At 53.6% G+C, this 19,718-nt stretch overlaps 7 protein-coding genes across 7 annotated transcripts in view; 5 read left to right on the top strand and 2 right to left on the bottom strand.

Annotated features, from left to right (window-relative positions):
* Positions 1–157: 157 nt before the first annotated feature.
* On the top strand, positions 158–954 carry ACRALDRAFT_1053534 (uncharacterized protein; the record flags this gene model as incomplete). Its single annotated transcript, XM_071015780.1, has 2 exons — positions 158–283; positions 340–954. The coding sequence occupies 2 exons, from the start codon at positions 158–160 to the stop codon at positions 952–954; spliced, it is 741 nt and encodes a 246-aa protein (XP_070879925.1).
* Positions 955–1,446: 492 nt separating this feature from the next.
* On the top strand, positions 1,447–2,211 carry ACRALDRAFT_1066677 (uncharacterized protein; the record flags this gene model as incomplete). Its single annotated transcript, XM_071017378.1, has 2 exons — positions 1,447–1,804; positions 1,961–2,211. The coding sequence occupies 2 exons, from the start codon at positions 1,447–1,449 to the stop codon at positions 2,209–2,211; spliced, it is 609 nt and encodes a 202-aa protein (XP_070879924.1).
* Positions 2,212–2,491: 280 nt separating this feature from the next.
* ACRALDRAFT_1038147 (uncharacterized protein) lies at positions 2,492–4,433 on the top strand. Its single transcript, XM_071015086.1, has 4 exons — positions 2,492–2,751; positions 2,841–2,899; positions 2,989–4,050; positions 4,111–4,433. The coding sequence occupies exons 1-4, from the start codon at positions 2,694–2,696 to the stop codon at positions 4,201–4,203; spliced, it is 1,272 nt and encodes a 423-aa protein (XP_070879923.1). The 5' UTR covers positions 2,492–2,693; the 3' UTR covers positions 4,204–4,433.
* A 545-nt stretch (positions 4,434–4,978) lies between these two features.
* ACRALDRAFT_2096898 (60S ribosomal protein eL32) lies at positions 4,979–5,721 on the top strand (the record flags this gene model as incomplete). The annotated part of the gene is made up of 4 exons (XM_071022802.1): positions 4,979–5,018; positions 5,148–5,272; positions 5,391–5,512; positions 5,613–5,721. 4 exons carry the CDS (start codon positions 4,979–4,981, stop codon positions 5,719–5,721), a joined length of 396 nt encoding a protein of 131 aa, XP_070879922.1.
* A 2,251-nt stretch (positions 5,722–7,972) lies between these two features.
* Positions 7,973–9,988, bottom strand: ACRALDRAFT_1038151 (uncharacterized protein). The gene is made up of 3 exons (XM_071015087.1): positions 9,585–9,988; positions 9,153–9,514; positions 7,973–9,068 (listed from the first exon to the last, which is right to left on the bottom strand). The coding sequence occupies exons 1-3, from the start codon at positions 9,715–9,717 to the stop codon at positions 8,124–8,126; spliced, it is 1,440 nt and encodes a 479-aa protein (XP_070879921.1). The 5' UTR covers positions 9,718–9,988; the 3' UTR covers positions 7,973–8,123.
* A 5,150-nt stretch (positions 9,989–15,138) lies between these two features.
* Positions 15,139–18,362, top strand: ACRALDRAFT_2039440 (uncharacterized protein; the record flags this gene model as incomplete). Its single annotated transcript, XM_071020961.1, has 2 exons — positions 15,139–15,358; positions 15,439–18,362. 2 exons carry the CDS (start codon positions 15,139–15,141, stop codon positions 18,360–18,362), a joined length of 3,144 nt encoding a protein of 1,047 aa, XP_070879920.1.
* Positions 18,363–18,873: 511 nt separating this feature from the next.
* Positions 18,874–19,718, bottom strand: part of ACRALDRAFT_1059374 (uncharacterized protein) — a 5,135-nt gene continuing 4,290 nt past the window's right edge. Inside the window, exon 6 of the mRNA XM_071016021.1 lies at positions 18,874–19,639. Within this exon, the coding sequence (XP_070879919.1) occupies positions 19,577–19,639 (63 nt within the window). The 3' untranslated portion in view covers positions 18,874–19,576. The remainder of the gene's footprint in view (positions 19,640–19,718) is intronic.

The raw sequence follows: 19,718 nt of genomic DNA, 5'->3' as shown, positions 1-19,718 counted from the left end.
ATGAAACTGAACTCATGACTGGTGGATGGCAGCCTGGTAGCTCAAACCATGGACAGGTCTTGGGAGCTATCTCATGACTGCTGTCACTGCCCGTTATTCAGTGCTTAAACTTCAAGTACCGTCTCGTCCAAGCCGTCTAAACTTTGGCGACGGCAACATGAAATCTTGGTTAGACGACCGCGTCATCAAGACTCTTAAGGACCTGGAGACATCCAATATCACCCTTGTGGAATGGGAACATCCTCTACTAACTCGTTTGGGCTACCCCCTCGTGCCAAAGTCGGTATGTGATAGTATCCAGCCATCTCTTCCAGTCTCCGTCGCCGTTAACCTGAGCAGGACTTGATATTTCTGGTCCCAGACGAGCAACTCGAGAAAGCAAACGACATCACTGCAAGTAGCGGGCTACAACTAGTCGGGGATGATGATACCCCACCGACGTACCTCTCCGAGCATGCGGGGCGGGGCTTTCGTTACGTCTATGGCGACCCGAAGCAGCGATTCATTCTGGTTCCCCTGTCTTGGACTGGGATCGAGAAGGATGAGCTTCAGATTGTTCCGGCCGAAGACGGCGGTCTTGAATGCACCGTCTGGACGGCCCCTCTGCCGTCCGTCTGCGCTGCCTATCTGCGCATCATTGTCGGTGAGACCAAATCAAGCAGGGCCCGTCACATAGCGATGGCCGATCTTGCGGGCGTCATCGGGTACAGCATGTTCGACATGAGCTACGAGGGTGCTTACTTAGCACTGCCAGAGGATGACTATGATGAAAATGGTGAGAACACTTGTGATCGTGAGGCCGCGGCGGCGAAGGAGGCCATGGCTCTAGAAAAGGCTCTCGAGGAAGTACGGGGATGGCGATTTAGCAAGGACGATGCATGGACCAGAGATACGTTGATCCAGCTCATTTCGGGGCAGATTTCTTACCACCAGTTACCGTGTAAGGAGACGTGAAGTGGTTCCCTTATAGTCAGAATATAGAATCAGCCAAACCAGAGACAAATGCAAGATTCCATTCCCTCCCGTTCTCCTGCGTCTCGTACCATATCTTACCAGCGTAGGCTAAGTTAGTATCGACCGTCGCTTCGAAAACATGGCCGTTGGTGCTTTGTCGCAAGGTAGGAGTGTATGAAGTCTATGGGCATATTTCGAACGCCTCCTGTTCATGTAGAGACGTTGCCGCGGTCATCTTATATCTTCCCCGACTTACTACGAGAACAACAACAACAATAGCAACGAGAGCAGCCCAATAACGCCATTGTGTTTGGCTATTGGGCCGTCCATCTCTTTTCCCACAATATCAAGATTCCCTAAACCTTAATCTTTCAAAAATGTAAGGGGCTGTCTTTTCAGGTTGGCCATTAGCTCGTAGTTAACCTCAATAATACTACAGCTACCTACCGCGAGAGGAATTCTCTTCTAAACCCCAGTCAGCACCTTGTCACCATGGCTGCCCCTGCACCGCCCAAAGACGTCATGAAGGAAGCTGCGCGGACGCTCTCGCGCATTCTCTCCGACAACGGTATAGAGCACGCTATCATAGGCGGCTTTTCTCTCAGTCTTTTGGGTCACGAGCGCGAGACCTTGGATATCGATGTCCTGGTTGGAGTCGATGTCAAGGAGCTCAAAAATGGGCCCGTCAAGATTCTATGCGAAGCCGACTCGCGCTTCGTCGTCTCGAACTTGAAGCTTTTTTTTGTTCCGAGCGGTCCCAACAACTGGGATACCCGCGTCCCTATCGAAATGTTGTCTCGAGGGATCCTTGGCCTTCCTCGCCGCTTCACTATTATGCGCCCAGGTGACGGTATGTTTGGTTTTCTCGTTCAAGAATAGCCTCAACGTAGGGGGGAAGCTGCTCGGCAATCTTTAACTTACCCCATACGACTTCTAGGCTTGATCCCAATCCTGACGCCGGGCATCCTCATCTTAACCAAGATAAAGCGCTGCTCCCAGTACATAGGAAGCACGAGGCCTCAATCAGTCAGCAAGTTCCTTGCCGACACTCGCGACATTGTGCACCTCCTTCACTGGCTTCGCGAACATGATCAGAAGATTGATTTCGTGAACTATGACACGGCCTCTCCCGAGAGGCTATACGGCGCAACCCGCGCTCTGCGCAAGTATTGGATGGAAGCCGAGCCTGAATTGGTTCGGGCCCTGGACTTGGTTCTGCAGGACATAGATAAGGCGGCTATTAATGATGTGGTATAGTGTTGCCGCGGAGGCTCTTGCTGGTGGTCGCTATCATGGCGAACATTGTCCCCGAGTTACTGCAAATACAGACAGACAGCTCTGGGTTTCCGCTATTAGGAAATGTCCATTCAATTGATACCACTAGCTCAGTAATATGGATTTTGTTTCTTTGTCATGATTACTCCCCTCAAATCAAGCTCAGAACCGTCACTTGTCTGGATGAGTAAATGATTGCCACTGGTACCTTTATTAGCTGCTACCCTTCATGTGAAAAGTTTCTTATCGTTATCGGACTGACCGCCTTGCCACAACTCTGACACCCACCACGCTAGGGACGCCTAACAACGACCGTTTGGGAAACCCGCTGACTGAAGTTTTTACTGCTTGGCTCTCATTTGGGTTGGCTCTATTTTGACCAAGTCGCCTGCAGCATTGTCACTTGCTAAACTGAGGATCTCTGCGCGCGCTGGGAACCATCACTCGCAGCAGATTTCTCTATTATGGACGGCGGACCTGGTGCTGGGCCTGCGTCTGGCTCTGAGGAGTCCGATCTCTATGGTACGTCTGTTTCCCCGGACCCTCCGTTCCGCGCCGCCGCTCGTCATCTCCAGGCCTACCAAAGCAGTGGATCTCTGACGTCTATCCAGGACTCCTCGGAATCGACAAGACTGCCACGGCAGACGAGATCAAGAAGGCATACCGAAAAGTGAGTCTACTCCCAACAAATCTGTTTCCGTAGATGCTGGCGCGTTCCACTAACACTCGGTTTCCGTTGCGCTTCTCTTTTTTAACTAGGCTGCTTTGCAATATCATCCCGACAAAGTCCCCGAGGAGATCCGAGAAGAATCAGAGGCCAAATTCAAGTCCATCAGCAGGGCGTACGAAATTCTTCGCGATGAAGATAAGCGCCACCTCTACGACACCCACGGCATGGCCGCCTTTGACGGTCGCGGCGGTGCAGCCGGTCCCGAAGTAGATCTCAACGACGTACTCTCCCAGATGTTCGGCTTCGGCATGGGAGGTCCCGGACCCCGCCGGCCCCGCCGCGGCCCCGACGAGGAGCAGGAGTACAAGGTCACTCTGGAGGAACTATACAGGGGAAAGACGGTCAAGTTCTCAGCCGACAAGCAAATTGTCTGCGGGACGTGCAAGGGCACCGGTGCCAGGTCCAACGTCAAGCCTCAGCAGTGCGAAAAGTGCCGCGGCGCCGGCATGTCGGAGGCCTTCCAGCAGATCGGCCCGGGTCTGGTCCGCAAAGCCACCGTGATCTGCGATCGCTGCGAGGGCTCTGGGAACTTCCACAAGGAGAAGGATCGCTGCAAGAAGTGCAAGGGGAAGCGTACCGTTTCCGAGAAGAAGGTTCTGGAGGTCTACATCCCCCGTGGCTCCATGAACGGCGAGCGGATCGTCTTGGACGGCGAGGCCGACCAGTTCCCCGACCAGACACCCGGCGACATCGTCTTCCACTTGGTCGAGGAGTCGCATGATGTTTTCACCCGCCTCGGCCATGACCTGTCGGCCGAATTGACCGTCACGCTGGCCGAAGCGCTGTCCGGATTCTCCCGGGTCGTGCTGACACACCTGGACGGCCGCGGCATCCACATCACCAGGCCCAGGGGCAAGGTCCTCCGGCCGGGCGACGTGCTGAAGGTCCCTGGCGAGGGCATGCCGTTAAAGAGGGGAGATACGAAGGGTGACCTCTACCTGGTCACCAAGGTCGTGTTCCCTGAGGACGGCTGGCTCAAGGACGACAAGGAACACGAGATCCTTGCCAAGTTGCTTCCGCCACCCGGCCCACCGATCAAGGCGGATGAGGTGGACGAAGTTGACTACGAAGACGACGCAGACATTGACCAGGTAAGCCGATATGGTTTTGTTTCTCGTCGCACTGCTTCCTCGCTAACCTCAATCGTGTAGTTTGGCTCCAGCCACGGCAGACAGGGCATGGGCGGCCAATGGGAGGAGGATGATGATGCGGATGAAGGCGGGCCGCAGTGCCAGCAGCAGTAAGTTGCACATGCTTCTTGTAACCGCATAGAGGGAAGGGATACGCTTGGCTCTTGATGAGTATGTTTCCGGCTCCACGCTGCCAGGTTTCCATGATGATCATGACGGCCCAGGGATATTAAAACTTGATAGAAGTACATATGCGCATGAATATGGGGATAAATTTTTGTGTATTGGACCAAATGCCCTACTCATAATCCCAACCACCGATACCATATGCAGTATCTACCTACATACGAATAACGATGTCTCTCTCGGGGATTTCTTGAGGCTCATCTCCGAGCTGCAGTAAAAATCAGATACTGAAGCCAGAGTAGATGCAGCCGGCTACCTTGGGAGACCCAGGCATTCGGCGAATAGTGCAGGGACCATGCAACGTCACGGTTTCCAGATTCTCCCTGCACTATTCGAAAGAATGCAGTGGAGTCCAGTCGGTGAGACTCCCCCGTGTGTCGGTGAGTGCTCGGTGAGTAAAATGCCAAGGATTAGTGGAGATCACGAGAACAGCCAATGCCATTGGTTCATGTTCCCAGCCTACTCTCATTGGCTAATTTTCGAGAATTTTGGCGAGCCCTAACGACCCACGGTCGGACATCTCGAATTGGCACACCCTTCCACTGGTTTTTTTGCTGACGAACGAACTTCCTGTTGACCGCGACGCCTCTATCTAACCAGCACAGGGAAAACAGCCGCCAAGGTACGAGCATCAGTCCATGATATTTGTGAAGTCCTAATCGCCGTCGAAACAAACCATACTAATTTTTCGTTTCCGTTCAAGATGGTCGCCGCGAAGAAGCACATCCCCATCGTCAAGAAGCGTATGTACTCAACCTCGTCACCGACGCCCTTCCCCGAACCGAACCCACCTCGAGAGGTCGAACAGCTTTGCTAGGAGAACATGATGGGATTTTGAGAGAACAAAAATGTTGACGGGACCATCGGTATAGGCACCAAGCGCTTCAATCGCCACCAGCACGACCGCTTCCACCGCGTCGACGCATCATGGCGCAAGCCTAGAGGTATCGACAGCCGGGTCCGCAGACGGACCAACGGCGTCACCCTCATGCCCTCGGTACGTCTTTTTACGACTCCATAGGTGGACTTTATCGACCGGAAGGAAAAACGAAATAAAGATGGGAAACGCGGATATGGACAAACCAATAGCTGATGCAACGCTTCGGTGACTACAGATCGGCTATGGCTCCAACAAGAAGACCAAGTACATGATGCCCTCGGGCCACAAGGCATTCCTCGTCAACAACGTCAACGATGTCGAGCTTCTCCTCATGCACAACCGCACCTTCGCCGCTGAGTACGTTCAACCCAACAACCCCTCGGCTACATCTGATGGAGATGAAGAGTTTGTTAGGAATAGAGAGGGATGAGTTTTCAACTGACATTGGTGCCAACAGGATTGCCCACGGTGTCTCGTCGAGGAAGCGAATCGATATCATCTCGCGCGCCAAGCAACTGGGTGTCAAGGTTACCAACGCCAAGGCCAAGGTCACCACGGAGGTATGAGCGGGGTGAGCGAGGCGAAAGGAAAAAAAGGAAACGACATCACAGCACAATTGGGTTGGCCGGCCGGCTGGCGATACATGGGGCAATACAGGAGTGGATTTGTATTTGGTCGATTGCGATTTGCTCTATATCCTGGAACTGGGGCCATGCATCGGGACAAACAGACGGGAAATTCCCTTTTTTTTACGACGACGGTTCGGCTCCTGTGGCTGGCATGACGGCATGTATCTGAGTGCTACGGAATGAGACCCGCAAAGTACTCGTTGAGATGGTTCGTCCAATGCCCTAGGCGATGTGAATGGTTGCCTGTTTTCCCAGCAAGGTGTCCGGGGACGTGACCGACTCTTCCTGCATCCGTTTTGGAGGGTGCTCTCTACTGAGGTGTGGAAGCATGTGGGAAACGAACGTTTCGTCTAGAGTGGCCCTTATAATCGTCCCTACGACTGAACTTGGCCGCAAAACCCACAACTTGGAGCAAGTTATTGTCCGCCACAACATTTAGAGAGTTCAGACCCCACCCTCGATGCTCCGGCTTGACCTTGCCCATACCGAGACCCGTTGCTCAATTGTCGTTTCTCAATTGGACTGTGTGTACTTGGACTGACAGAATCCCATGCTCGGATGTGGCAAGACCTCTGTCCGTAGAGACATTTTCGATTCTATTCCGCTTTTGACGGGCCATGTGAGGTACCGAGCACATGTTCCACTATATCACTATATCACCATATCGCACAGAAGAAGACGACACAATGGGATAAGACCAATATTCAGACACGCACGTACACTGGGTGAAGCTGCACTTGGTCACAGGCACCTCTCAAATTCGTCAACAGCGATCCACAAATCGTTCCGAGGTGTGTCATGGCAAATGGATTGGTTTCAGACAATGATGATTAGGTAGACAAAAGAAAAAAAGAGGCTATCCCGTTCCAACTCGAGAGAGAAGCAAGCAAACCACTCCTGACGCCCTGCGGCCCTCCCATCTCTAAATTCCCGACCAAGGGCCACCCCACATTGCCCGTCTTCGGTGCAGCATTCAACCACTTGTGCCCCCCAAGTGTTTTCCTTCGTGGCGATCAACCCTCCGCTCCGCAGTGGCTCAACTGCCAGCTCGCACAAAAATCCGCACAGAATAACGCCAAGCCGCTTTCCCAAAGGAGGGGTGACGACCTCCAGGCAATGGCATGCAATACCAGAGTAGACAGGAAAGGACCAGACACGAGGTCTCCATCCCCATGGAAAAGCCCTTCACGCTCTTTTGAGGCCAGCAGTAAATATAGCGATCGACTCTGCCTTATCTGAAGCACGAAAAGCCGCAGAGGCGGAAGCGCAAGGGACCGCGCCGCACGCCGTTCTTGTCCACATGGATGCTCGTGCCGAAGCGCCTGCCTCCGATTCTCTTTGAGAAGAAGAACGCCATTTTTTTAAACTGTCTTGTTCGGTTCGAGGGATGAAAATGTAGCGAGTTGGGAGTGGCTTTCGCGTAGATGATCCTGTTTTCTCGACCCGGTCTGTCGCTGCATGTTAGCCCCTCGCCTCGGATTTGACTTGCGGGGAAAGAGGTTTCACTGTTACTGACTGACTTGTGTAGGATATGAACGTAGGTATGTGGGTACGATGGCTGGGCCTGATAGGCTTGCTGAGTCGTTTGGGTAGGGTATCGAAGGACCCCAGACAAGATGCACGAGCCCTCGATATATAGAAATTACTTTTACCTCTCACAGGGAGGGAGCTGAAGCGGCAGTGCCTGGCAAGGGCATCAAAAGGGGGCCTCCAATACCGGCTGATTCCGGTCACCGCTTATCTAGGCCAATCGACATGAAGTAGTACCTCATTATCGTGAGACGAGAGGTCGCGGTGGCGCTCTGGTGGCTTGCCTCATATGATTGGTAGTGGCTGTGCTCGTGGCGCCAACCCGTTAGCGTTACAACTTCAACCCAACGAACTTCCGAACGACACAGATTGGGAAAAGTGAAGATCGCTAGCCCTCTCTCCCCTGCCTCTTTTGGAGTTGATAAACCTGTGAGGCCTCCGTGACTCTCATCTCGCTCGTCTCGCTTAATAAGACCTTTCCAGGCCACGTTCTCAATGATCAGCCAACGAATGGTCAAGTCGTTCTCTGGGAGGGCTGAAAGAGAATTAGAGTTGACTGTGATAACAGACTGATCGCACTGGCGGCAGATAATCCTGGGCCCAGGGAGATTGTCGAAACACGAATTTAAGGTATCGAGATCGGCATGTTCGACCAAGCATCGTTTTCAGGTACTCGGCGGAAATCTCTATTTATATTGAGTATGGATACATACAAATGAGATACTCCACCAGTGCAACCAGATGGTCGGAAGTCAAGCCCCGACGGGTGGGCTAATGTGCCTGACATTGTTTATAGGTGGTCAAGCTAGCTACTTGTTAGTCCCGCTGCCTATTCTCTCCAGAGCGCTTCGAAACTCCTGGACGAAATCGTAACAGTCTGTGAAACTATTATACAAGGGCGCCGGAGCAACGCGGATCACATTCGGCTTCCTTTCGTCGACAATTACTGCTCGCGCCTCTAATGCCTCCATCACAGGCCCGAGCAACGCGTCATCCGTCAGCAAGATGCTCAACTGCGCGCCGCGCTCTTCCCGGGCCCGCGGCGTGATGATGCGAAACATGCTCTTCACATCCTCGGGCAATTCCCCGAGCAGCGATTCGAGATATGCCGTTAGCCTCAGCGATTTTTCCCGTAGGGGACCCATGCCGCCCGCAGCTTCAAAGACCTCTAAACTCGCGCATAGGGCCGTCGTGTCAAGGACGCTGGGATTGCTGAGTTGAAACCCCGCTGCTCCGGGAGCCGGGCGGAAGGCTGCGGTAGTATCCATGGCAAAGCGCGTGGCCTTGTCGTTGCCCCACCAGCCAGCTAGGCGCGGAGCAAACCCCTCCTCGGGGGCGGCTTCGGAGTTGGCGGCAGCAGCGGGCGCGACCACGGTGTGGCGAGAATGTACGAACAGGGAGGCGATGCAACCAGGCCCGGAATTGAGATACTTGTAGGAACACCAGGCAGCGGCATCAACATCCCAGTCATGAAGCTGGAGGGGCACGTTGCCGGCGGCATGAGCGAGATCCCAGATAACAAAGATGGAGCGGGCACGGGCGAAGGCCGTGATAGTGGGGATGTCGAGTAGCTGGCCGGTGTAATACTGAATCCCCGGAAGAAGCAGTACGGCCGTGTCCGCGGCGTGCTTGTCGATGGTGGAGAGAATGTGGTCTGTGGCCAGCACCGGGGAGTCGGGGGACGGCGGCTCGATGCAGACCATAGACTCGGCGGGGGAAAGGCCATGGAGGCGGATCTGCGTCTCAACCGCAATCTAGCGGGGGGCGCTTTGTCAGCCATGTCCACACGGGACGGGGACCGAACCCAACCGGTGCGTAAGGCTTCAGAGGCTACTTACATGGTCGCTGGGAAAGGCCTTGCTCTCGAGAATGATTTTGTGCCGACCGTTTCGATCGGGCCGGTAAAAGGCACACATGAGGAAATGAAGATTGGCAGTTAGCGTCTGCATGACGGCAACCTCGGATTCCCGGGCGCCGACTATGGGGGCCATCATGCTGGCAGCCCGTGCGTCGACGTTGAGCCATGTCGGTAGGGGGGAGTTTTCCATGGGCTTGAAGTGCCCCTGGACGCCTTGGGTGCCCCAGGTGTCGAGGTACTGGCGTATTCTCGTCGCCGTGCGCCTTGGCTGTAAGCCCAGGGAGTTGCCACAGAGGTAAGTGCACGGTGTCTCATCGTCCTTCGCCTCCACGTTTGGGCGATCTGCTCCAACGTGTTAAACAACGGTGCTGGGAACTTCATTTGACATGTTTCTCCAAGGACTTTGACTTGCCTTGGTGGGGGATTGTCTTGCTGGTCATTTCGTTCCTGGTGGGAATGACGAACTCTTCCCGGATGGGTCTAAGAGAGTCTCCCTCGTCCAGGGACAAGGCATGCCGCCTCCCCGGGGAATCCGTCTGGCGCATGGTGCTGTTTCAAACCGCCGTAGGGTGAGCCCTTTTTTGGTTTTCACAGTTGACAGGATGGTGGGGTAGGATATCGACCAACGGCCGTCCTGGCTCGGTCGATGATCTCCAAGAGGATGAATCTTGGCGAGGGACGCACGTAATAGGCGGAGCTCCTGGGACTACGAACGTCTGTATTCCGATTCCGAGTCAACAGCCCGGCTAGGTGACATGCACTACTTCGAACGGAGTTGGTGACGTTGGCCGATCAGAACCATGCGCGGAGGGCAAAGAGAGCGCAAGGCCAGGAATTGCCGCGACTTGCCGCTGTGCGGGGCTAGTGGATATGTACCCCTCATAAGGGCTGGAATGTGGGGCTATGATGGGGCGCTAAGACCACCGGGCTGCCCCAACTCTTTGACAGCGGCTTCCTTTTCTAGATGTTCTCCAAGATGATGCGCTCTCGCGAAACTCTCTCACCGGCCACTTTTGCCTAGGTACTGAGTAATTATTCCTTGATCACACCAGTGGCAGAGTGGCGAAGCAATGTTTAAACTCAGGTGATGTGCGATATGACAACGTAAGCTTTGACCGTTTGTGAATGACGCCTGATTCGTTTCTCCCATCATGGCCGCTGTATTGAGTAGTACATGGACGATGCCGACAATGTCGCCGCCTATAGCGCATGACTTGATTACTTTCTTGAGACCCAAGCCGGACTGTAGACGCATTGAAGAAAAATCCCCGAGGAGACACTCCAGGTGTACCGTGCCCCAGCTATCTGCATCTGCGTTCTCGCCAGAAGACATGAAGACATGGTTTGCTGTCAGTGTTCCATTCGACGACAATGGTAGACAGCAGCATCTCGCATATCATTGCTATACTTGGTACCTTTGTGGCTGTCCAAAGCGCCTGAAGTGGCCCAAGGCCGCCATGTCCAACGTCGCCGTCTGCATACGCGAGGCGAGTGCTTGGTCTAATACGGATACGTCATTGGCTTTACGAGTCATCCTACACCTCTTCTTCGCTCTACCACCAATGGCACCTACCCTTTGGCACAGTGATATCGACCAAAAGGTGAGCCAGAGCACAGCGAAGACCACGCGCTCCCAGGAAGCGGTGAACGGAACGGTGGTCAGGTGATTCCATCGTGAGCATCTGCGACAGCAGTCTTACCGTCACCGGTCACCGTCGTGGGAGATTGCTACCAACCATCGTGACCACGTTCTTGTCAGTGATCACTTGATGAACTGATAATTTCTGTGGCGGTACCTGATGCCTTTGTGTTCGGCATTTGGATATACGTACGCCGCTCCACACGAACATTCAGGGGTCAACAGGCCCACTTGAGATTCCCGCTAGCCGATGCGTTCTAGACCAAGCCAAAGCCGAGATGCGTGTAGGTAGTTGGTACAGAATTATATGTTTACGGCAATGTACGGTGCAATCGTGGTTACAGCTACTCGGTACCTCGTTAATGATGACGGCACCGAAAGGGAACGATGTATGTACGAAGTACATACTCCGTACCGTCGCTCCCTAAGCTCCTCCAGTATATTAGAGTAGCACAGCTCTTGTTAGTAGGTACCTTAATGTCTATCCAAGACACATACGAGGTAACAGTTGCTGTCGGATACGTGCTTAGCGTCGTCATGGAGTTGAAAACCACATAGGTAGTGTACTTGTCTCACAACTTCTCCAAATTGCCTCGACGCATGTTCCACTCCCCGGCCAGGTGGAGCTGTCTCGTGCTGACCATTAAGTAATCTGGGGGTAATGAAAACGCCATCCAAACCAGTTAGGGGTCCTTCAAGGGTTTCAATGGTTACACCGTGACCGCGGAGCGGCCGAGGGCGCCGCGTCTAGCCTTTCAGGCTTTTCATGCACTCCGCAAAGCCTAAAGAACCCCGTAATGGACGCGGTGCAGACAAGAGTAAGGGCGGGACCAACCAGCCCCGTGGAGCCACTCGGAAGCCCCAGCACGACCCGGACCTATGGACGCTACGGGGCGTGGTTGGCATCTCAACGTTTTGGATCCCAATCAGCCGTTTTGTTTGGCTTGACTGTACACAACGGACGAATAGATGCCAGTCAAGGTAATCAAAAAATAACATGCATTTCCGAGTCCAAATGATGCAGGCCTGAGTGTGCACCTGACCTCGAAATGGGAGACATCCGGACCGGGCGGGTCATCGGGCGGTCAAGGCTCCGGACCGGGGGCGTCTCGGGGCCTCCCTAGGAACAAACTTTCCTGAAGGCGATAAGGTTACGAAGTACCAGAAAGTACTGTACTTCTTCTCGAAGTCGTATCGAGATCCAACGTATACCTCTCTCATGTCACAGCATCAAAGCCGGGTAAAGGCCTATTTTGTGATAATGTTATCGTAGCCATCCGAAGAAGAGGAAAACATGAAAAAAAGAAATAAGTAACAGGCGAGAAACACGCGACGAAGATATAAAGAGATATAGAGAAACCATCGTCAATGTAAAGCGTGTACCTGAATGGCAAAGACTACCACCATTCCAACCCAGTGGAAAGTGTATATAGTAACACCGTAAATATTAGGCCGGAGAAAAGTCAAGACCCTAAACTGGGAGCCTTGAATAGCCGTGCCCAGAGCCGTAAGGGGCAGGAGGCACGGGGTGACAGACACGAGGGTGTGAGAGAAATGGGACGGTGGGGAATTAGGGCAGGCCACTGGAAGGGTCTTCAGGTACCAAGTAGTGCTGGCCAATGGCATTCACGGGTGCTGCCTCTTCAGGCGACCTGCACGGTGTACGCCTACAGCCGGAAATGGAGAGGTGTACTTGGTGGCAAGCAGTTCATGTATGATTTTCTGTAAGTGTATATTGCGTTTTTCTCCATCTTGCAACTTCGTACGATGTAATTGTATTCGTATACTTTTCGTCTCTGCAATAAATTGTAAAGTGATGGAAATAAAGAGGCAGGGAGTGTTCTATGTTTCCCAAATGGTACAGCCTTGTTCGTATGACAAGTCCGAGATGTTTCAATGGTTGTAGTGGTACCTCAACTTGTACCGTTACTGAATTCTACCTGATCGCCAAAGGTACCCCAGGTACGTTTACGCATGTACATTCTTCCCCAACCTATGAAAGTCAAGTAATAACAATCAAGCAATCCTTGTTTCTCCCCCTCATGACCCGAACGACGCAAGTTTGTGTTTGGATGACATTGGGATGAGACGGTCGGGTAATAATACTTAAAGGCGCAGCGTACGCCTCTTTTTCGTCAGTTCGGTAAAGACGATACTGTCAAATTCTACACTACTTTCACATGGATCCACAGAGGAATTCCCCTGTAACCTTTTCTTACCTTATATCCTTTCTATGTCTCCTGGTGTTAGCTGAATAGCATCATCCTCGATATCATCGTCACCCCCTCTCTCGTCAAGGCATCGTTCGATACCTTACCTAGACGAGTACTCACCCCCACGACCACCATCTTCATCGCCTCACCACCGGGCCTGCATGCAACAGCACTACCGCGACTGCCGCCACTATTATACCACCTAATTACTTACCGTCCGTTTTCCACCAATACAACTTCAGATATTTTGATACTCCACTCCAGCTTCGACTTGACCCTTAATAGACGCGGAGCCAACACGGAATAGGATCTTTTTTTTCCTGACTCATCATTTCCCTCTGCCCTACCCTCTCTCATTCCCACACTTTATTATTTTCAAAGATCCTTTCGACTCGATAATAAAGGCCAGCCTGTTCACTGTTCCGGGACACCCATCAGGTCATCGAAACTCCCACCAGAAGGGCGAGAAGAGCGCGAAAACCGAGTCTTACCGTCCCATCTGGAAGTTCATAGACCTCCGTAACACAGCACGGCAACAAGATAACGGACAACACGTTCGATCATACGAGCTCATTGGTTCCCTCATCCGGTTTCTGGCTCTTCTGGTCCAACGTTTGTCCCTCCTTTCGACCTCACTCAGGCGCATCTTTCCCCCCTCTTCTCCCCCGTTAGTTGGCCGCAAAGCAGCGTCTGGAAAGTCATTCAGTCGGATGGCTGCGTTTCCCGGCGACCTCTTATTCAATTACATATCTCGCTACTTCATTTGATAGACAGCGCAAACAGGCCAGAAGTGGACCTAGCACAAAACTCTCCTTCCGCTTTGCGCCTACAAATTCTCTCTCTCTCTCTCTGTCTCACTTTCCTCGTCTGCAAGGATAAGAAAGGGAGGAAAGAACCACCGGACCAAGCAGAGCAGCAGCCTTGACATTAGCTTCAAATCGCGCACCAGATTCGGCCCCAGATCCAGGAGCTAGGTTCAGAACCAGGACCCAATCCAGCCAATCTTCGTCCCCACGATACCGCTCTTACATACATCCTTGCGATCCCGCAGGCTTATATCGCATCGCGGATTCGACAAAAAGTCGGTTAACAATTCACTGCCGCCTTTTTTATTTCCACAAAGTCACGTCAAAAGTCACGTCAATTTTACGTTGACGCACGATAGCGACAAATCTCACCGGGGTCCCGCAGCAAAAGTCGCATCTGCCAGCAGCCGGCATTGTACCTTCCCCCCCTTAACCCAGTCTCACCTTCCTGATCTTCGTATCTGTATCGACTCGGATCGGTACATTTCATAACACATCAGGTGAGTACAGTACATCGGTCTCTCTATCTCTTTCTTCTTTCAGTCCCATTCTTTCCATTCATTTGTTTTACCTACCTCCTTATCAGGCGGCCTCTTGCAACCCCCGAACCCCGAACCCCGTTTCCTTCACAAACCCCTTCATCACCGTCGACATACGCATGGGCTAGAGAGCGGTGAAGCCACAACGTTTCTGGAACTTCGACGCCCGCTTCCTTATTCCCTCCCTTCACTTCTGTCCAACCTCCAACCAGCTAGTTATCTGCGCCGAGGACGTGCATCGCCTCGTGTCTCGGTTCATGTTGGGTCTTCTCTGATGTTCAGGGTTGTCACATTACTTGGACTGCAAGGGGCCACTACCTGTTTCTGCACTTACGCATTTCATGTCTTCGGCGTTTGTGGTTCATCAGGGGCATCGCCCTGGCTTCTATCGACGCTGCTGCGGTGCAATATGGCAGTCTCACACAGAGCGGCCATTGACTCGATCACACCTTATTCTTATCAAACAAGGCGATGATGCCGGCGATGCAACTCTCTACGTCAAGGCTATATATATATCCATATGTACATAGCCTTAGATGAGGTCCGCTTGCCTCACTCCCCGTGTCTTTGTACTCTCCTGTCTCATCCCCACTGCTTGTCACTTCATCTCTATACTCGCGTTGTGATTCTCTGCCTTCTGTGGCCTGGCTGCGCCGTCGTTCCTTCCGCCAGGTAGCCTCTGGCCAATACGTTGCATAACATACTTTGCTTGACCACCAATACTAACCTTCCTGCCTTGGATAGGTTTCCTGACGACATATCAAAAATCATGGCTACCGCCCCTCCCCAGAGCAAGCTCGTGGGCAAAGTCCAGGCCGAGTTGCAAGACTCCAGCCGGCATCCCTCGCCTCAACCCACGCACTTCAGCGTCCCTATCACGTCTCAGGCCAATGGCATTGGTCATGGTGTGGGTCACAGGGTTCTCCGTTCGGCCACTGTTGGATATGTGGCGCCCGAATTTCTGGGCAAGCTTGAGCAGATGCAGCAGGGTCAGTTTTATTCATCAGTTGTTCATTAGCAACTCGTAGCCCTCGGCGAACAAATGAGCATGCGCTGACTTTTTTTCTAGTCCGTGATATCCTGACCGAAGGCGGCTGGATTCCCACGAACCTCGTCGACGAGCAAGTGACTTGGTTCTACGAGAAGCTCGGCATCGACGATGTCTACTTTAAGATCGAGAAGCCATCCGTCATTGCTGGTCAGATCACCTCTCTGTACGCTGCCAAGGTCGCCGCTCTGGCCAGGGAGGACAAGCGCGAAGAGATCAGGCTAGACATGGAGTCCCATGAGCACGCCATCTACATCGACACGAGCGAGCCCGGCAAGACCGTCATGAACGGACCCGGCTACGAGAACAGGCTGGAGGCAAAGTACCTCGATCATCCCGGCACTTCCAAGTACCGCGTCGAAACTTTCCGCTCGCCCGGTGCCCTGGTACCTTCGACTGAATCCAAGGCGACCCTGAGATGCTACTTTGTCTACAAGTGCGTCTTCAAGCAGCCGCCAGAGGAGACTGACCCCAACGAGACCCGTCTCGACGTCATTGCCGACGAGGGCTTCCTGAGCAAGGCCACCGACAACACCAAGCAGATCTACCAGGAGATTATCGAGCTGGCCGTGGATAGAACTGGCCCTGTTATCGAGGTTTTCGATATCGAAGGCGTCGAGGAGAAGCGCCTCGTCGTCGCTTTCCGCTCGCGGACTGCCCGTGGCTTGTTCTCGGCCCTCAGCGACCTGTACCACTACTATGGTGTTACCAGCTCCCGCAAATACGTCGAGCAGTTCGCCAACGGCATCACCGTCATCAGCATCTACCTCCGCCCCGTCCCGAACCCCTCCGAGGACCACCCGTCTTTGGATAAGTCTATCCACCATATCACCAAGGAGATCTCCTTGCTCTACTGTCTTCCCCACAACAAACTCCACAACATCTTTGTCGCTGGCGAGTTGAGTCTCCAGGAGGCCATCTACGGCCACTGCGCCTGGGTCTTCATCCAGCACTTCCTCAACCGACTTGGCACGGAATACGTCGCCCTTTCGGAGCTCGTGGACCCCAAGAGCAATGCTCACGCCGCCCTGCTAAACAAGCTGAAGCGTCGTCTGAGGACCGAGACGTTCACGCCCGACTACATTCTCGGCATTATCCAGTCGTACCCAGGCCTCGTCCGGGCCTTGTATGCTTCGTTCGTCAGCGTCCATGGCGCCCTCGGCGCCGACGTGGATGGTCACTTTATCGCCCCCACCCCTGCACTGGAGGTCCTGTCGGACGAGAAGCTCAAGGAGAAGATCACGCGCGACGTGTCCAACGAGCACGAGGAGATGGTCATGACCGCCTTCCGAGTGTTCAACAATGCCATTCTCAAGACCAACTATTTCACCCCTACCAAGATGGCTCTGAGTTTCCGCCTGGACCCGAGCTTCCTTCCCGAAATCGAGTACCCGACGCCCCTCTACGGCATGTTCCTGGTCATTGGCCCCGAGTTCCGCGGCTTCCATCTGCGCTTCAAGGACGTGGCTCGTGGCGGTATCCGCATCGTCAAGTCTCGCAGCAAGGAGGCCTACAGGATCAACGCGCGCAATCTCTTTGACGAGAACTATAACCTTGCCAGCACCCAGCAGCGCAAGAACAAGGACATCCCCGAGGGCGGATCCAAGGGCGTCGTTCTGCTCGATCCCAAGATGCAGGATCGTGGCCCGGAGGCGTTCGAGAAGTATGTCGACAGCATCCTCGATTTGCTCCTGCCCGGCCAGAGCCCGGGAATTAAGAATCCCATTGTCGATTTGTACGGCAAGGAGGAGATCCTCTTCATGGGACCCGACGAGAACACGGCCGACCTGGTCGACTGGGCCACCCAGCACGCTCGGCGCCGTGGCGCTCCCTGGTGGAAGTCGTTCTTCACCGGCAAGTCCCCCCGGATGGGTGGTATCCCCCACGACACATTCGGCATGACCACCCTGTCAGTTCGAGAGTATGTCACGGGTGTCTATCGCAAGCTCGGCCTGGATCCGTCCACCGTAAGGAAGATGCAGACGGGTGGCCCCGACGGCGACCTTGGCAGCAACGAGATTCTCCGGAGCAATGAGAAGTACACGTCCATTGTCGACGGCTCGGGCGTCCTGGTCGACCCCAACGGCATTGACAAGGAGGAACTGCACCGTCTCGCCAAAGAACGGGTTATGATCAGCCACTTTGACACGTCCAAGCTGTCCAAGGACGGGTACCGCGTGCTCTGCGAGGATTCCAACATCCACTTGCCCAATGGCGAGTTCGTGGCCAGCGGCACTACCTTCCGAAACACCTACCACCTGCGCAACACCGGACTGACAGACTGCTTTGTCCCCTGCGGTGGCCGTCCCGAGTCGATTGATCTGATGAGCGTGTCGAAGCTCATCAAGGACGGCAAGGCGACCATCCCCTACATCATCGAAGGCGCCAACCTGTTCCTCACGCAGGACGCCAAGCTCCGCCTGGAAGCGGCCGGCTGCGTCGTCTACAAGGATGCCAGCGTCAACAAGGGCGGCGTGACGTCGTCCTCCCTTGAGGTCCTCGCCTCCCTCTCGTTCGACGACGAGGGTTTCACGGAGAACATGTGCGTCGGCGACGACGGCAAGGCGCCCCAGTTCTACACCGACTACGTCAAGGAGGTGCAGGCCAAGATCCAGGAGAACGCCCGTCTCGAGTTCGAGGCCATCTGGCGCGAGTACCAGCAGACCGGCACCCCACGCAGCATTCTCTCCGACAAGCTGTCCGTGACCATCACGGAACTCGATGAGGAGCTCCAGCACTCCGACATGTGGGAGGATGAGCGTACCCGTCGCGCTGTCCTCCAGGATGCTCTGCCCAAGCTGCTTCTGGACAAGATCGGCCTAGACACCATCATTCAGCGTGTCCCCGACGCTTACCTGCGGGCTATCTTTGGTAGCTACGTCGCTTCGCGGTTCGTCTATGAGTTTGGCATCGCCCCAGGCCAATTCGCTTTCTATGACTTGTAAGTTTTCGCCCTCACCCCCCCGGCGGGATCTTGGCGTGTAGGTGGTGTGGACTCTCTGCTAACCGTTCTCTGCAGCATGTCCAAGCGGATGGAAAGTGCCAAGCTGTAAGCTTTGAGATCTTTCTCGAAGATGGGCTGGGCCTTGCCGAAGTATGCTTCGGCAACTGGAAGGCCGAGGTAGGCACATGAACATATATGAAGAAGAGTGCATGTTCCCAAGGGTGGTTGTCACTGCTCCTGGTAATCTGGCGACAGGAAGGCGTAGAGGAGGACATGGGAGCGGTGGAATAAAGGAAATCAACCGGGAAAAGATAGAAAGTCTTTTACTGGTTTCGATTTGTCTTGTGTGGAAGACGACGACAAGAAGTCAAGAAACAACAAAACAAAGACCATTGATCAGTAGGCGTCGACAGGTTTCTGCCGACAACTACATACTAGCTAGCATATAGTGATTTATTTTCATAACGCAAGCTTGACTCGGTTTTACACTTGGCTGGCCTCGGAATAAGTGAAAGATGTCGTTATGGGCGTGCCCAGCAGCTGCCATGCAATTTGTGACCCTACCTACAGTTACTAAAGTAAAGATTCAGACAGGTTCTCAGCAGTATGTCACCACCATTACACGCAGATCGATTTAAATCCGTGGAATCTTTTACCGGGCTACTACATCTTGCATCCCACCTATGCCTCCTGGCCGTATGTCTCGTTTTATGTCACCAAGGTAAAGCAGGCCATGATTTTGTCGATTCACTGGAAATTGCCGATGGGACAGGAGAATGGACCACCGTAAACTGAAAAGACGCACAAAAGAGTCATCAGGTTGTCCTCAAATAAAACACCGTATAGACTAGACCAAATGCATTGGCAGGCCATGAGAGAAAACTGCCCATGACATAGATGTATGGAGCTCGGGGTTCATATCAGCTTCCATGAATGATGAACAAGTACAACAACGGTGCTGCATCAGGACACAGCTCGGAAGGAAACAAAAGGAGGGGGGAAAGGGACGCCACGAATCCATTCAATTCCCCCGTCCCGTTTCGACCTTCTCAGGCACGAAAGAAGAGAAAATAGAAAAACCGCTTCCCGTTCCATGCAGTTCAGTGTCCTAGCCGGGACGCCGAAAGAGTCGTTTCGTAACAAAATGAGAAGAACAAGGTAACAAGTCGTCGTTGGGCAAGATGGAGGGGAAGATTTAGCGCGACATCATGTCCGTTATACAGTGCCTCGCAGCCTCTGCTTGCGGGCCAACCAGTCGCCGAGCATATTGTCGAGTTGCTAATGAGATTTTTGTCAGCCATCTACTTTGCCAAACTGGTGGGGGGGGGGGGGGGGGGGGGGGGAAAAAAAAGAAACT

Source organism: Sodiomyces alcalophilus (genome assembly GCF_042370955.1).
Source record: "Sodiomyces alcalophilus JCM 7366 unplaced genomic scaffold ACRALscaffold_1, whole genome shotgun sequence".
NCBI lineage: Eukaryota > Fungi > Ascomycota > Sordariomycetes > Glomerellales > Plectosphaerellaceae > Sodiomyces > Sodiomyces alcalophilus.
Note: the sequence above shows the minus strand (reverse complement) of the source record. Positions and strands in the feature narration are given on the sequence as shown.

Coding starts and splice junctions, on each gene's coding strand:
- ACRALDRAFT_1038147 (XM_071015086.1), top strand. CDS start 2,694: ATGGACGGCGGACCTGGTGCTGGGCCTGCGTCTGGCTCTGAGGAGTCC. Junction 2,752..2,840: donor TGAGGAGTCCGATCTCTATG/GTACGTCTGTTT, acceptor ACGTCTATCCAG/GACTCCTCGGAATCGACAAG. Junction 4,051..4,110: donor ACGACGCAGACATTGACCAG/GTAAGCCGATAT, acceptor TCAATCGTGTAG/TTTGGCTCCAGCCACGGCAG.
- ACRALDRAFT_1038151 (XM_071015087.1), bottom strand. CDS start 9,717: ATGCGCCAGACGGATTCCCCGGGGAGGCGGCATGCCTTGTCCCTGGAC. Junction 9,515..9,584: donor CAAGACAATCCCCCACCAAG/GCAAGTCAAAGT, acceptor ACGTTGGAGCAG/ATCGCCCAAACGTGGAGGCG. Junction 9,069..9,152: donor AGGCCTTTCCCAGCGACCAT/GTAAGTAGCCTC, acceptor GCCCCCCGCTAG/ATTGCGGTTGAGACGCAGAT.